This window comes from Artemia sp. Qi Xiang Cuo, chromosome 1 (genome assembly GCF_049724085.1).
Source record: "Artemia sp. Qi Xiang Cuo chromosome 1, ASM4972408v1, whole genome shotgun sequence".
NCBI classification, from domain to species: Eukaryota; Metazoa; Arthropoda; class Branchiopoda; order Anostraca; family Artemiidae; genus Artemia; species Artemia sp. Qi Xiang Cuo.
The window spans coordinates 42419397-42436222 of NC_142794.1; the positions used below are offsets into that span (position 1 = coordinate 42419397).

At 34.1% G+C, this 16826-nt stretch overlaps 1 protein-coding gene across 1 annotated transcript in view; it reads right to left on the bottom strand.

Moving 5' to 3' along the window:
• LOC148956334 (lachesin-like) overlaps positions 1 to 16826 on the bottom strand; it is a 59865-nt gene that overhangs the window by 11446 nt on the left and 31593 nt on the right. Inside the window, exons 2-3 of the mRNA XM_089094988.1 lie at positions 14875 to 15034; positions 13409 to 13556 (exon numbers count right to left, since the gene is read on the bottom strand). Of these exons, the coding sequence (XP_088951114.1) occupies positions 13409 to 13556; positions 14875 to 15034 (308 nt within the window). The remainder of the gene's footprint in view (positions 1 to 13408; positions 13557 to 14874; positions 15035 to 16826) is intronic.

A 16826-nucleotide genomic window follows, 5' to 3' on the forward strand; every position in this document is an offset into this window, starting at 1 on the left:
ATCCGTTTTTTAAATTCAATAATAATCAGACAGTAAGTACCCCCCCCCCCCCATGCCATAAAACTTGAAACTTTTTGTTATCAAAAACGAAAAAAAATTAATTAAAAAAAAAACTTTCCGAAAAACAATTTTTTAAGATAAAATTAAAGGTATTTTTAAAATTAATCTAAGCAGATGAGAATACTTTTTAAAATTAAAGCAAAACATGACCAGAAATAACTATCAAACAATAAATAAAACACAAAAACGAACAGAAATTAAATAAACAACCATAGCAAAAAGCACATGCAACAAGTAATAATATAAATGAATAAATAGATCTTAAAGCGAGTAATGCTTGAATGAATATGAAAATCAAGCTTAAAACGAAAACAAATATTTTGCTATTAAAGTATAAATGAAACTTAAAACGAACAGAAATTAAATAAACATCAATGCGAACAAACATACAATATATATTAATGTAAATGAATAAATAAGTCTTAAAACGAGTGTAACTTAAACTGAATATGCAAATCAAGTTTGAATCAAATAAAAATACCTACAAACAAGAGTTTGGGTATCTTCTCACTGCAGAAGCCTAAAACCTACTGCGTCATTGGTGCTTTACTGAAAACGAATTATATTGCAAATGTTTTCTTTTGTACTTAATATTGAAAATAAATATTAAAATTACAGTAAAAAATGAGCTTTTAGCAATTAATATCATTATGCATCAAATATTCAGTTTAATTTATTAGTTCTTTTCAAGATTGGTCAAGACAAATATAGTTTCACTACAAGCAAAATTTGGATACTGCCCCCTTATTTAACTGTTAAAGCCTTCTACGTCTTTGGTGCTTCACTGAAAACGAATTACTCGTATATTACAAATTTATTATTTTCCAGTTCTTACAGCATTGAAAAAAAATCTTGAACTGATGGATCTTTCAACAATTAATATCATTATATATCTAATATTCAATTTGATTTTGTTTATACTTTCCAAGACTGTTCAAGACTCATATAGTTTTGCCATTTTTTTTAACTCTGTCATTTTTTTTAACTAATCGTGTTAGTTTGTTATGAAAACATTCTATGGCTTCTAGGCATTTCTATTTGAGCGGAAAACCGCACCTCAAACTTTGTGGAACATGCATTTCTATTTCGGAGTGTTCCACCACTCGCAAGCAAGTGCCATTGGTATTTTTGAATCCGCATGGTCAATTTAGGGGGTGGAGGGTAGTCTAATTCTCGTAGCAGCCCCATTCCGTTGTGGTATGGTTCACATTTTCAACACCTGGCGCCCGGACTATCATATAATCTACCAAGCATACAAATACCCCAAATCAGTATCAATAAATAAATGAAACCCAAAACGAACAAAAATTAAAATAAATATTAGAGTCAAACTCTAAACGAGCATAGATTAATATGAATAGGGTTCAAAACCCCTATGCTTTCTAAAAGCCAGAATATAATTTGTACTTTACTTAAAAAAAATTCAAATGAGTTTACTTAAAAGAAATGTTCATTGTAAATTTAATATATATATGCTGATATTTATTACATAAAATATTAATTAATTTTTTATTTCTTACAGTTACAAAACTGAAAATATTCCAAAGAATTGTTTTCAGTAAAGTGCCAATGACGCAGTAGGTCTTAGGCTTCTGCAGTGAGATGATACACAAACTCTTGTTTGTAGTTATTTTTATTCGATTCAAACTTGATTTGCATATTCAATTTAAGTTTCACTCGTTTCAAGATTTATTTATTCGTTTACATTAATATATATTGTATGTTTGTTCGCATTGATTGTTTATTTAATTTCTGTTCGTTTTAAGTTTCGTTTATACTTTAATAGCAAAATATTTGTTTTCGTTTTAAGCTTGAGTTTCATATTCAATCTAAGCATTACTCGCTTTAAGATCTATTTATTCATTTATATTATTACTTGTTGTATGTTTTTTGCTATCATTGTTTATTTAATTTCTGTTCGTTTTGGGTTTCATTTATTCTTTAATAGTAATTTCTGGTCGTTTTGAGTTTGAATTTTAACAGGTATTTGTATCTGCTGAGCTTAAGTTTAAAATTGCCTTTACTTTTATTTTAAAAACATAATTTTTTGAAAGTTTTTTTTATTCAATTTGTAGAAAGATCTATGAGGGGGGATATGTTTTTCATGGGGATCGCGTCCTAACAACGGATCCAACTGGGCAAAACTCTGCTGATGGTGTAAAGTCCAATGCTGTTTTTCTTTACATGAAAACCCCTCGGTGATGGGGTTTGTACCCCTCGGTGATGTCTCACTACTGTTTACCATGTGGCAATTACAAATTGTACCCCTTGGTGATGTCTCACTACTCTTTACCAGGTGGCAATTACAAATGGCTTGAAAATCCTTGTGACATCCCCGACATTCACACTGTCGAGGAAACTGGTCCACAAGGATGGTTCTTTCAAATTGATGGACACATACCATTGGAACTTTACTACAATTTTTCCGTGCTTGAATAGACCTGTCGCCAAGGAGTCATTGAGCCCATACAATCGGTCTTTGGTCGAGGATATGGGCATGCATTGGACCCCCTCCAAGCAGAAACTAATTGCAGGTCTGGACCCTAAACAGAATACTGTTGTTGACCGCGTCCTATTGCAATGGATGGTGAGCAATGGTTTCAGGATCACAAAAATACACAGGACCCGGCAATTCGATCAGAAACTCTACTTGAAGACGTTTACTGACACCTTTGTCAGTAAACGCTCACAGGCAAAAAGTAAAGTCGAAAAAGAAAGGTATAATCTTATTTTAAATTCAGCTTTTGGAAAAATGTGTGAAAGCGTACAAAACAGATCACGTTGTGACGTCGTAACATACCCCAAAGAATGTGCACGAATTATTGCCGATACAAATTTTACAACATTCACAAGCATAGAGCCGAATATGGTTCTGCTACACAGAAAAAAAATAGAAATGTTGTTCTGAATAGGAATATTGTGGGGGGTAGGTCAGTACTTGAAATTTCCAAGAAACTCATGTCGTCGTTCTTTTACAATGTGTGCAAGCTACAATGGCCAAGGGAGGGGAGGTTCAAGTTTACTATGGGGACACATGTTGTTAAAAGTTAAAACCGGGGATTTATTAAATGATTTGGAAAATGGGGTGCACATTGGTCCGCGGATGGACAACACCAATTGGAAGGAGAGCATCTACCCCGAGTTGGTGAAACGCCAGGTCCCCAATCAACTAATAATGTTAAAGTTGGAGACGGGGAGTGATTTAATATCCAATGGGGTGTTCCCCGGTCCCAAAGTTTACTGTTTGGAAACACACGGCAAGAATGTGAAACAGGCATGCAAAGGGGTGCCTAAACACTTTGTAAAAATAATTTCGACATGAGTGTCTACAGAAACTGTGTAGACAGCTGTCTAGTGCCAAGAGCAAAATTGCTAGAAATTCGCTCTCTACAATACAGGAACTATATTGTTATAGTGGAGAAAAATGCCATGTCATGCATATCCGACAAGGTCTATGTGCTCGAGAATGGTGTAAGAGTACTCCCCCACGGCCACTATTGAGTCTCAGATCGAGTTGAATGTGTGGACTATCGAAACCAAATCGGTCTGGATAAATTAATTTAAATTCAATAAAAAAATAGTACTTGGTGGGTGGGGGCAACAACAATTTCTCAATTAAAATCTTCATTTTAGTTGCCATTTTGCTACTGCAGCAACGGCTATTGTATACAAAGTTTGTTTTTCCGCTTTCCGCGCGGCCCCGGGGGGTGGGGGGTTCAGCCCTCTCTGGACCCACCTGCGGCCAGCCTTCGGCCTCAGAGGGGTTGGGGGCCCTTGGGGGGGGATTCTCATCTTTTAAATGTTGTCAATTGTGTATTCTCATATTTTATTCTTAGTCTAGAAATTTGTTCAACTGTGCTGCTACTGCTATTGCTATTCGTGCTGTATTCTAAGTTTTTTTTAAATAAATGAAAAATATTGTTCTGTTATTATTGCAATTGTTGTTGTACAAAAAGTGTTGTTAATAAATGGAAAATATTGATATTGTTCTTGCTGTATTTTAAGTTGTTTTTTTTCAATAAATGAAAAATTTTGTTCTTGTTGCTATTATTGTACAAAAAAGTGTTTTTAATAAATGAAAAATATTGTTCTTCTTGTTGCTATTGTTGTACAAAAAGTGTTGTTAATAAATGAAAAGTATTGCTATTGTTCTTGCTGTATTTTAAGTCGTTTTTTTGTCAATAAATGAAAAATATTGTTCTTGTTGCTATTGTTGTACAAAAAAGTGTTGATGTTAATAAAGGAAAAAAAATATGTTTTTGCTGTTCTTGCTATTGAATAACGTACTAGGTAGATCTAAGGGAAATTATTATTATTATTTATTCATTAGACAAGTATGGTTTACAGTTAGTTGTAGTCCAATTGTTTTCAACAGCAGTATATATCAATTTAAAACACCATTCAGGTCGGTTCTCTGTGGCCTGTCAATGTCGGGGAAAACGACACTTTTATCTAAAATAATTAAAATTGTAATAAAATGTTTTTGGAAAAACCAAAGAAAATTTACTATTGCTATAGTATTTGGGAGGAATCCTATGACCAAATAAAAGCTACTGCCACTGCCACGTCCATACCAATACAATTCATACTTTGACTTGACGTTTTCAATAGTATTGAACCAAACTCATGGCTGTTTATTGATGATTTAGCTGAATCGATTGAACAGTTCTCACAGGAAATATTAAAACTGTTTACTGTTCGCTCTCATCATGAACACATTTCCATAACCCTAGTTCTACACGATCTGTTTCATCAGAGCAAATGTATGAGAACCCTTGCTTTGAATTGCACCATCTATATTATCTACCAAGTTGTTCGTGACTCTAGTTCTCTAATAACTCTCAAAAAACAAATATATCCAGGTGCCCCCAAATTTCTACTTTCAGCGTACAATCAGGCGACAAATAAGCCCTATGGCTACATTTTGCTAGATCTTAATCAGAATACACCCGAGGATCTACGTGTAGTCACAGATATTTTCGACACAGAAATTACTGTATATCTTCTTGCGAACAGTAGAAAGGGCTATTAGTTGCCATCATGACATTGAAGAAACTAAACGAAAATTGGCATTTATTTTCTGTTCTAGGCACTTCAAAACCCCCACTCAGGAAAGCCATACTCAAACATGGTGTTGACAAAGAATTTTTTAATCTAATATCTTAACTTTGTTTAAATTTAACTGAGGGCAATGTACACTTGCCAGAAGGTGTTAGACAACAGACAAAGCAACATAGTTCTACTGTTCGTGCCTTGGCTTGCAAAAACAAAGGAAAAATGTTTAAAAGAAAACGTCTCCCTCAAGCGGGCGGTAGCTTTTTTACACTTTTACTGCCAATAATACCTTTCTAAATGCATCAAACTTCCCCAAAAGTCTTATTGGCAATAAGAAAATTCTAAAGAAATTAATAGAATATATTAGAGTTCCTAGTAGAGTCATAACATTGACGCGTCATAACATCAAATTTCTTTTTCATAACGAAAATCCGTCAGAACCAATAACTGTCAGAACGTCAACAGTCATAACATTGACACGTCATAACATCTAAAAAATTTTCATAACATGTAAAATTTTAACAATTTAGTATTTTGCGGTTTAAGGGGAAAGGTACCTAGGTTAGGTTGGCTGCTACTCCTAGTAGCAGCAATGATTTGATAACACCAACGATGATGACGGCTAGACAAAAGCGAAGACGTATTGATATCCACTCATCGTCACAAGCATCACCCTCCAGTGTGCAAAAGGGGATTGGACATTACACTACGTGTTTACGTTCAAAATGGATGAAGTTTTAAAACATGTCTATGAAAATATATGTGAAGCGAGAAGTCTAAGTTCCCCCACGACGCCTTCTAAAGTTGCCTCTGACATAGGTGGCAGCACATAAAAAAAATGCAAAAGAGTATACAGAAAATGAACCGAGTTACACACTGCATCGGAATCGTAGGCTTCGTGGCAATCAATATCGACAAACTAAATCCTTTTACCCTCTGCATATAATGCAAACTGATCTTTTAACTCTAAATGCAATTCAACGGCGTCACAATACACCCTACAAATATATTCTTGTGGCAATCAGTGTCTTTAGTCGCTATGCATATGTGATTCCATTGCAATCAAAGCGAGGTGTTGAAGTTGCTCAGGCTTTAGAAAGTCTTTTTGAACAAGATTGCTATAGAAAAATTCAATCGGATCGTGATAGTGATTTTGTTAATCCTCATGTGCAAAAGGTTCGATTAAAATTATAATACAAAGCTCTATCATAGTCACAGTCCGATAAAGGCTGCATTGGCTGAACGATTGATCAACACGATTCCTTTGTACATTTTGATACATTACAGGCTGAAAACTACTGCTGATTTTATCCTTGATTTGGATTAATCAATAAAAGTATATAACCAACGACTGCATCGATCCCTGTCCGGTGTTAGCCCTCGGGAAGTTCATTGCAGTGAAAATACATTTGACAGCTTTCTAAAGCAATTTTTCAGTGAAAAAACAACAAAAAAAATTTGAAGAAGAAGTTCAATGTTGGTGACACTGCTCGAATTAATAGAACCACCAATATTTTTGAAAAGGGGAATTATTTATGGAGCACTGAACTTTTGAAAGTTTCCAAAATCCTAGACACTACACCCATGACATATCGGCTGCGAGACACCAAAGATGATGAGATCCTCGGTGGTTTTTATGAATATGAACTAAAAAAAGTTAGAAACAGTACTGAAATTTATCAAATTGAAAAGATATTAAAGAGCCGTACTCGAAGGGGCAAGAGACAGTTGCTTGTTCTTTGAATAGGATACAACTCTGATTTTTATTCTTGGGTTGCAGGTGAAGACATTAACAATGCCCAATGATTTCTATGTGACATTCATGTCCAATGTCTCCGACCCTCTCTAAAATGATTTGAATTGAACAAGTAATTTTTGGACAAAACTCTCCCCCACTATCAAATTCGATGGCACGTATGAAGTGGCTCTTGTTGACTGTATTCTCAAAAAAACATATGATATTCTGAGAAAAGATTGCAAATATGAGATAAAAATTAGACCCTATGATTGGCCGCCACCATCCGATAGCGAACAATATAAAATTCAAATGATCAATTGGATGGATTATCCATATGTTGAATTACCCTAAGAAGAACTCACCTGTATGAATGATTTATGTCGTTCTATTAATAAAAGAATTTCCGTTAGTAAAAAAGGAGCCTTTCATTTCAACTATTCAAAGGAAGAGGGCAAGATCTACATTAGTTCACCCATTGCCGATGAAAATATTATTCTCAATGATAATCTAAAAGATGTTCTTGGCTTTAAACTCAATATAATCAATGGTAAAACTGCTGGAAACACTAATTTCATTTTTGCTGACTACCTGCCTGCCTTCTCCACGGACACTTGTATATTTCTCTATGCTTCTTTTGTTGAAACACCCAGAGTTGGCAATAGCAATGTCCCCCTCCTACGAGTTCTTGAACGAAAAAACAATCAAGAACATATTAATCATTACAGTATAAAGCATTTTCAATATATCCCCGTAGACACTTCCTATTTGGAACCCTGCCAGTTAACACTAAGAACTGAATTAGGTGATCCTCTAGCAATGTCAAAAGGTTTAGCTGTGATTACATGCCATTTTCAACCTGTCGTTGTTGGTGTGCAAAACAAACAATATGTCTAATAGAAAAGTGGTATTCATTTTTCCTGATATTGACTGCTATGTTAATACTCTTGGCCCAAGACAACTGGGCAATGGAATGGACTATTACAAAGGTCGCTCATCAATGTCTGGCTATGGTCTTGGCAGTTGGTTTGCTAAGCTGTTTCGCTCTGCACTACCTATGGCTAGAAAATATATTGTACCGGCTGCGACAGATTTTGCATCCTCTACACTATACGATTGGAGCTCTGGCAAGGATTTTAAAAAATTGTTTCGGAAAATCTTAGGTCCAGTGCGCAAACCCTTGGCGAACAATTGAAATCTCAACAAAATGGAAAAGGTTTAAAAAGGTCGAGAAGCAGTGCTCCACTCATCAGTCTCTACTCAGTTCAGAAACGAAAGACATCACCCCTGTCAAAGAAAAGAAGGAAAAAAACTACACGTTGAGTAAACAGAAGAAGAAGCCCCAGGAAGAGAGATGTTAGATCGAAACTGGATTTCTTTTCATAGACTGAAAAAGGTATACCTACTACACAGGAATTGCCAATCTTCAGTCATTTCATCTTTAAGTTTGTTCGATGCTGAAAATGTTGATGTGATTGTAAAATATGGGTAATATTAATAAAATTACCCTCAATAACCCCTCTCCGATAATATCCATTTTCAAATTTATTCCAATGAAGACTACTTTATGGACATGTCTTCGACATTTATAGATTTACAAATGAAAGTCTGGAAATCCGAAAATACATTGCAAATTCTTGCTGATGGAATTTCCTATGAAAATTGTATATTACATAATTTATTTCGTCAAATCAGTGTCTACATAAATTACACTTTGGTGAGCACTAGCAACAATCTCTGGAATTATACAAGCTATATGCAGTTCATGTTGATGACACCCAAGTCATACAAGGAATTGAGAGCCACCTCCAATGGTTATGAATATATTACTGATACTAATAGTACAGATGCACTAAAAATGCTACAACTAGTGAATTACATATAGTTGGAAAAATATATCATGAAATATTTAAAATACCCCAATAACTACAATCCAATATTAAAGTAGATATAAAATTGACGCTTGCTCCATCCAATTTTATTTTACGAAAGGAACTTGTTGCCAATCCTGATATAATTCTCTCCCTCACCTCGGCAATACTACATGTACGAAAGCAGGCTATGAGTTCTTTTGCTTTGGCAGTGGAAAAACTGAGAGCCAGTGGAAATAATATTAAACTACTTGTTCCTCATACGATCACCAATCAACGTCATATTGCTACAGGCTCACGTACCTTCACCGACTCATCCTTTATAAAAGGCAAAATTCCGTCATAATTAGCATTTGCAGTTGTAAAAAGCGCTAGTGCAATTGGATCGTGGACTGGCTGCCCACATAAATTTGAATGTTTAGACTTTCATCTCTTGTTTGCAAACTAAATGGAATCCCACTCTGCAATCTATCTTTGATAAATCCTATAGGACATTGTATGAGTTGACAATGCAAACCCTAGATCACGATTCACAACTATTTGAAAATGTTATAACCGAAGAAATGTTCGCTAAAACACATGGTATCATTGTACTAGACCTGTCTGGCACCCAGGATATGAGCATAGTACGAACGGGGAGTCTGTTTTTAGAGTGTACATTTGCCGACCCATTACCTGAGAGTATTGCACTAATCTCGCTAAATCAATTTGAAACCTATTGGGAAATCACTCCCGAGGGCAGTGTTCTACTTTGACCTTGCACCATAAGCACCAGTCAAATAATCAATGTATTTAATATGGACCCCTACATGTCCAAATATAGATCCTATTGTCTACACTCGGACTTCCTTGGAAAAATTCAAGGTGCCAACAATACCCTAATCATTGTTAATAGCAGTCCGTCGACTGTGAATACTGGCCATTTGCTGTGCATCTTTCAAACAATGAAGACGATTAAATTTTTTGATCCTCTTGGCCTACCCTATACATTCTAAACTCCACACATCAGCAACTACATTGAGAGCACACGGAAAATTATTATTCAAAATCGGAAGAGGGTACAGGATCTGACGACTAAGAGTTGCGGCTTCTATGCGCTACTATGTTCCGTGCTTAGATGTCGCGGCTATGCTTACAAGAGGTTTCTCAACATTTATGTAGACAGATCACGTCTGAACGACTTTATGGTGGAAAATATCCTCTCAGACCTGTATAATATTGATTTTAGTGCCCTACGAATAAAGTGCTTAAAAAATGTATGCGAATTTGTTTATTAATAAAGAAAAAATGTGTATATACAACAATGTCTTTATTCTTCACTTTAGATTTCTTCTTCTTCTTCTTCGGTGTATAGGCAACTGTCGAGAACCTCTAATGCTGGTAGATCATTTGAATTCACTGTATATCTTAATAGACTGCAGAGTGAGGCTAACGTTCTCTACAACATAATGTAGCTTCACTCTTCTCTATTTGTATAGTCAGTGATACTATTTGCATTCATATTGTGGAATTCACGTGTTTCGATCTGTCTATCTGAAGCAATATTACATACAGTGTTTTCAAATGGCTAATCACATTCAGTAACTGTCAAATAGAAATCATTCGGCTTTAAGTTACGATCAGTTATATTTTCAAAACGATGAAGTGGAAACCAAATTGTCTTATTTCCCCAACAATTAACTCGCTGTCTAGCCCGATCTTCCCAAAGTAGATTAAAACCACGGCAATACAATTATCTTATAATTGAACTAAATTAATGCATGGGGTTCATTCCAATCAAACTAGGATAAGTATTCTCCCACTGATCACATTTGTCATAGTGGCAATTGGAGCATAGTTGCCCTCTAGGGTGAGAGTCACAAATCTCTTCCAGACATGAATTACAGCCTTTAATTTGTACTGCATATCCTCTATACAATTTACAATTTTCATTATAATCATCAATAATTGTACAATTCTCACATGATGACCAACTGCCAAGAGTATACATACATAGTGGACACATATAGAACATTTTCTGGTTTCCGATGTCAACTCTCTCACAGCTAAAAAGAAACTGATCCAAGTTCGATAAATTCAGAGGGGGGTGGGAGAGGAGTAACTCTGTGACGTTACATAACCTCTTTCGAAGGGGGAGCCATCTACATAGAATATATGGCAATGTTTTCAAAAGTATATCCACGATATTATTCTGCTTTGTTTCAATTAATATATCAATAAATTGAGTAAAAGCATTTGAGTCACGGCGCAAAAGCTTCATACAATAGTCCGATGGGAGAGAATCAGTTTTCATTATATTGTCAAGTGTTCCTTGTGAGAATATCTTCCGTTTAAGGGATAAGTCGAGAAAATCGTCAATCAAAATCAAATGTTTTTCCATAATCACAAGATTCGACCTAATTCTCTCTTTCTCAAATGTATTCATTTTTTAATCCTAACACTCTCACTGCTTACTCTACACTAACCATGATTTATTCTACTTTAAGAATATTTGATAACCCAAAAAAAAAATTCTAAAAAAAAGAAAGGGGATATTTTCGATTTCGAAACAATTTTATTGTGCTTGATCATACAACAATAATATTTTACACATATACAATTACCTATATAACTTATTGTCCTCTATATACTTCACTATTGGATTTAAAGCACTTTGAAGTCTATTCACATGTACTATATCAACTTTTGCAGCAAAGCATAATTGATCCTCCATTTTAAGTTTGCTCAATGATAACACATATCTTGCTTATACTTCATCCTATTCAAGACAAAGCCGTGATCCTCTCGTGATTTCTACCGCAACGTTTGGTGCTCTTGTATCATTGCTGCTGCTGCTATCAACTCCACTATCAACTTCTAATAGTGTAAACAGTCCACTCGTTATTGCAAATATATCTCAATGAATAAATAAAGTCAGACTGTTCTCACTCCTTGAATTGTATTCTCACACTAATAGCAACTATAGCGAAATCCTTCCTTATATCTGTTGCGTCACTCCCCACTGTATTCAATACACTTAGAAACATCTCTGATTGGCCTAGAAAGAAACATGTGATCTTTTTCCGTTAGTAGATCAATAACATTGTCATGCACTTATTCAGTGCGCATGTGCATTGTCCCGTCAGTATTCTAAGCCCCTGATTGGCCTAGAAAGCGAAACGTGATCTTGTATAGTTAGAATGGTTATAGATGGCAGCACAGGTGCAACCTCCTGTATGTAAATATGCCTCGTTACTTCTGCGATTCGGGTCTGAAAAGAAATCGCAGCATACGGTTTCTACCATGTATCACAAGTGAATATTAATTAACTTGTTTACAAGTTAATATAAATTACAAGTTAATACTACGAATTAAAGGCCAAAACTAAAAACCTGGGAGGCACATAACTCTCGAATGGTGTTTCAATTACACAAAAGTTAGTACTTGAAAAATTTTGAAGTAACTAATTACAAATGAAACACTAAAATTCTTGCACGAGGATCTTAAAATAAACCGCAGCATGGAGCCTACATGTTCTGCGACCAACTCTCGATTTCTAACACAGTTTCTAGCAAAGAATTTCTGAGCACGTTCAATTGCAAGCCAGGGGCTGATACCGCAATAGAAACATCAAAACTCTGAAATTATGTATTCGACATATGGTGTTTAATTTCAAGAAAGTGAAAATCCTACCAATTGATTCTTCCGCGACTAACAATACTACTTATACCACGACCACTTCAACAACCAGTCATCCCAGGCCCCTCCCGATACGACTGTTCTAAAAAATATTGTTCCTATCGAGGCAGTCCTTGTGACTTTTATTATTTCTATGTATCTTCCATTCATTAATATTAACTAGAATTATTAAAAAAAATTGTCATTATTGTTTCTAATAATTTAAACAAAACATTTTCAATTAAAAAGCGAACAGAAATCAAATTTAAAAAAAAAAACAAGGCTCCATTACGAAATTTTATCAAAAATGTTTTATAAGACGTGAAGCTTAAAATAAATATAAATGATTATGATGGCAAAATGAAACCTAAAACAAGAAGGACCTAAAATAATGATTTTACAATTAATTAGCATAATCAATTAGCATTAACTAGCTAATTTTTAAACCCAGAGAAATTACAAACAATAAATCTCGCATTGCTGCTCCATTGATAACGTCTCCCCCGTCCCTGTTGCTAAACTTCTATATGTCCTTCACAAAAAACAAAATATTTTGGATGAGTTACATTTTTTATCATAATACAAAAATAAATAAATAGTACTCAATCTTCCAAGAATTACTTTTCAGTATCAGTGCGTTTGTGACAATCAATTTAGCTTTTCTACTCTAATTGATTATTCTCTGTATTTTCTTCCTTTAAGTTTATTCCTTTCAAATGTAAAAAAATGTCAATTGACGAGATAAAACTCTTAGTTTAACCTGTATGTATAGTGTTAATAAGGCAGAATGTCACACGGGAGTGTGTGGTGTGTATTGACGCGGGATTATAGTAATCTTTTTTTTTTTTTCAGTTGGACTTCACTGTCAATAGTAATTTCTGTTCGGTTTAGGCGCAAATTCCACGGCCATAGTAATTTGCATTTGTTTCAAGCTTGACATTCTAAACTAATAGTTTAAGCTCGTTTTAAGTTTTAAATCCACTCACTTTTTCGCTTTGATTTTATAAAGTAATAATCTAAATAGTTATACTGTGTTGTCAGGTTCGACTCGCTGTTTTCTATTTTTTCCCAGCTCCAGTGCAAAATTGGACGTGGAAACCCTTCAGCGACACAGCCAATCGACAGGTGTGATCCATTAGCTTTTGAGGATGCAATTAAAGGAAGCATTATAGGACTATCTGAAAAAGAGAACTTGACTAATTACTTAGCACTCAAAGGCAATTTTTCGACTTTCTATTAATATCTAGTAGCTAAGGTAAGCTGGACTTGATTTACCCAAACTTGCTGCGTAAACAGTGGCGGTTCTGGCCTCACTTGTACCCGGGGCAAAATCTTGATTAGCGCCCTCCCCTCGCCCCTGTCTTTCATACTTTCTAGGTTAAATTTTTACAAAAAAAAAATTTATTGACAAGTTTTCTTTTATTAACAAGTTTCCATTTATTTAAATCTGGATTTTTCTTGCTTTAGCCTCTGCAAAACTATTAATTATCTCAACGTCCTATAAAATACGAACAGGTTTGAATAAAAAATAATACACAAACAGATTAAAATTAATTATATTTGGTCTACTTACTTTTAATTTCAAGGAATGGCGATGAAGAAATGAGAAAAATGAGAATTTAGGATTAAACTTGCTTGAACTTACTGCCAACTGAACCCTCTTCTTAATTGAAAAAAAAAATTACAAAATAATAATAGCCGTTATGACGATGATAAGAATTATTAACTAAAGGAAAAATATTACCAAACTTACACAATACTGTTATTGTCAGCATTACAATAAATACACTCCTTCTGTAGCCGAATATGTTCCTATATCTTCACGTCGAAAAATCTCAATATTCAAAAGATTTTTTTTCGAGATCTATGGAGGGGGCAATTTTTTTAATTGTTGCTATGAAAACACCCAAAAAAGGACATTTTTAATAGCCTAAAGGGAGAGGGAAGGTAAGAAAACCTAGGAGACAAAAATTAACGTAAAATTTAAGCAACACTGTTATTTTCAACCTGACGAGAAGTGCACCCAGTCTGTAGCATAAATATGTCCCTTCATCTTCACCTTGAACATTCCTAGTTTCAAAATGTGTTTTTCAAAATATACGTGAGGGGGTAGTTTCGTTGTCTTTTCAATTTATAAAAATACCAAGAAAAGGTATTTTCAATGAAACTACCAAAAAGGTGTTTTTCATAACCCAAGGAGAAGTGGGGCAAATACAGAAAGCAATATACACAAAGCTTGCACAGTAATGACAGGAAAAATTACATGAAGTACACTCCTTGTCTAGCACAAACATGTCCTTTTACACGCATGTCGAATATCCTCAATATTCAAAATTTCTTCTTCAAATTTAGTGGGGGGGTAATTTTTTGTTCTTCCATTTTTTTTTATGAAAATATAACAAAAAGTATTTCTCAATGAAAATATCAAAGTAAAGGTATTTTTCATAACTTAAGGGAGTGGGGGGGCCTAAGGGCAAAAACCAATGCAAAACTTACACAATACTGTTATTGTGACCATGACAAGAAGTACACTCCCTCTGTAGCACAAATACGTGCCTTCATCTTCACGTCGAAGATCCTCAATGTTCAAAACCGAATGTAGAAGCACAGTCTTGCCATTTGCAAATGACGTCCCTTTATCTCTTTTCCAAAAATCCTTAAAAATGTAATAGTTACAATTGATAAAGATATTAGATTTTGGGATATAGATTTGAGAAGTAGGTTTTTAGATTAATTTTTCTTTTAGCACTATAATTTTTTATAACCATGATTTTATGTTCTTATGCTGTATTATCAGTTGTTTTAAATTATATGTAATCTAGTACTTTCTAATACATTAAACCTAATAATTTTCATGCTTATGATTTTATAAGTTAAATATACAATCGTGTTTGTTTATTTTCTTTGGGTGGGACTAAAGCAACATTTTAGCTCCTCAGTTCTTTTTTTTGTTTTTTTTAAGATATGTCAATTTTACCTCTCAATGAAACGATTGAGGTGACAAAATACAACCCAATCGGAATCGCATTGACTACTAAAATAATGCTTTCATATTTTCTTCAATTTTGTCTTTCTGTAATTTTATATTTCATTTTTCTACGTGAAAGGAAAAAAAAAGTGGAGATAACAAATAAATGACTAAACACCCATTGTTAGTGTTATATTCTTCGCACAATTTCGTACATCTTCCCATAAGACTTTCGAAACTAATAAATACAAAAAAAATTGAGAATTATGTAAAATAAAAAAATCATCAAAAACTAGTTTTTTTTTAAATCTTCAAATCTGTAGCTAAATATTTAAAATGTTTAGCTAAAAAATACACAGATATGAGGTACGTGTAGTTCGCTTGCTACTGTAAAAGTGCAAGCATTTTACTGCTGAAAACTTTAATATATCCCAAAAATTGACAACAGAATAGTTAATTTTACTATTAAAATTGACGCATAAGTTGTAAATTTCGTGAAAAAAAAGAATTATTTTTGCTTAATGAAACAAGCATATCTCACATAAGTAGGAATGCATCTATTGATTTGATGAATACATAATTTATTCATGTTTCTGTTCTGTTTGATGGTTATTTAATGTTTTTTTCATGTTATGTTTGTTGATGGGTGATGATTTGATGTTTTTTTCATGTTCTGTTCTGTTTGATTGTTATTTGATGTTGTTTCTGCTCTGTTTGCTGTTTGTTATTTGATGTTTTTTTTCATGTTCTGTTCTGTTTGATGTTTTTTTGATGTTGTTTCTATTCTGTTTGTTGATGGTCATTTGATTGTTATTTCATGATTTCTGACTATTGAATGATGTTTGATTGTTATGAGTGTCGGTCAATTTGTTTGTTGTTTCTTGGATGTAGACATAAGTCCAACAATAATTGCTGGATAATCGAATCTAACGGTACAAGATCACGTGTCTTTTTCTAGGTCAATGGACTTACGTAAGAAATACTGCGGGGAAAATGCACATGCGCACTGAACACTAACGGGACAATGTTATTGATCCACGAAGGAGACAAAATCAGGCTAGATTTCTTGTAAATTGATTGCATAATCGACGGGGTATTCTAATGTATCATGAGGGGATTCCATTTTTAAATATGGCTTCTCTGGTCTTTAGCGTCAGAGATAAATTAATATTCTTTCGAAACCTTAATAATTTAACTAGGAACACCTTAGATTTTTTCAGAAATTCAAACGAGATACAAAACAGTCTGAATATGTTTAACACAGGAAATGGTTTCCTGGGAATTTTAAATGTGACAACACAAGGACGCCAAAACAAAGGAACATTCAGAAATTACGTTTAGGGATTATTTGGGCGAAACAAATTAATCAGCATTTTAGGGATTATTTGGGCGAAACAGTTTGAGACATTTTAGAGGATGATTTGGGGTGAAAGTCTGTGGTCGTTATAATACACAAGTTCCATTTGAACAGTGCTGTAAG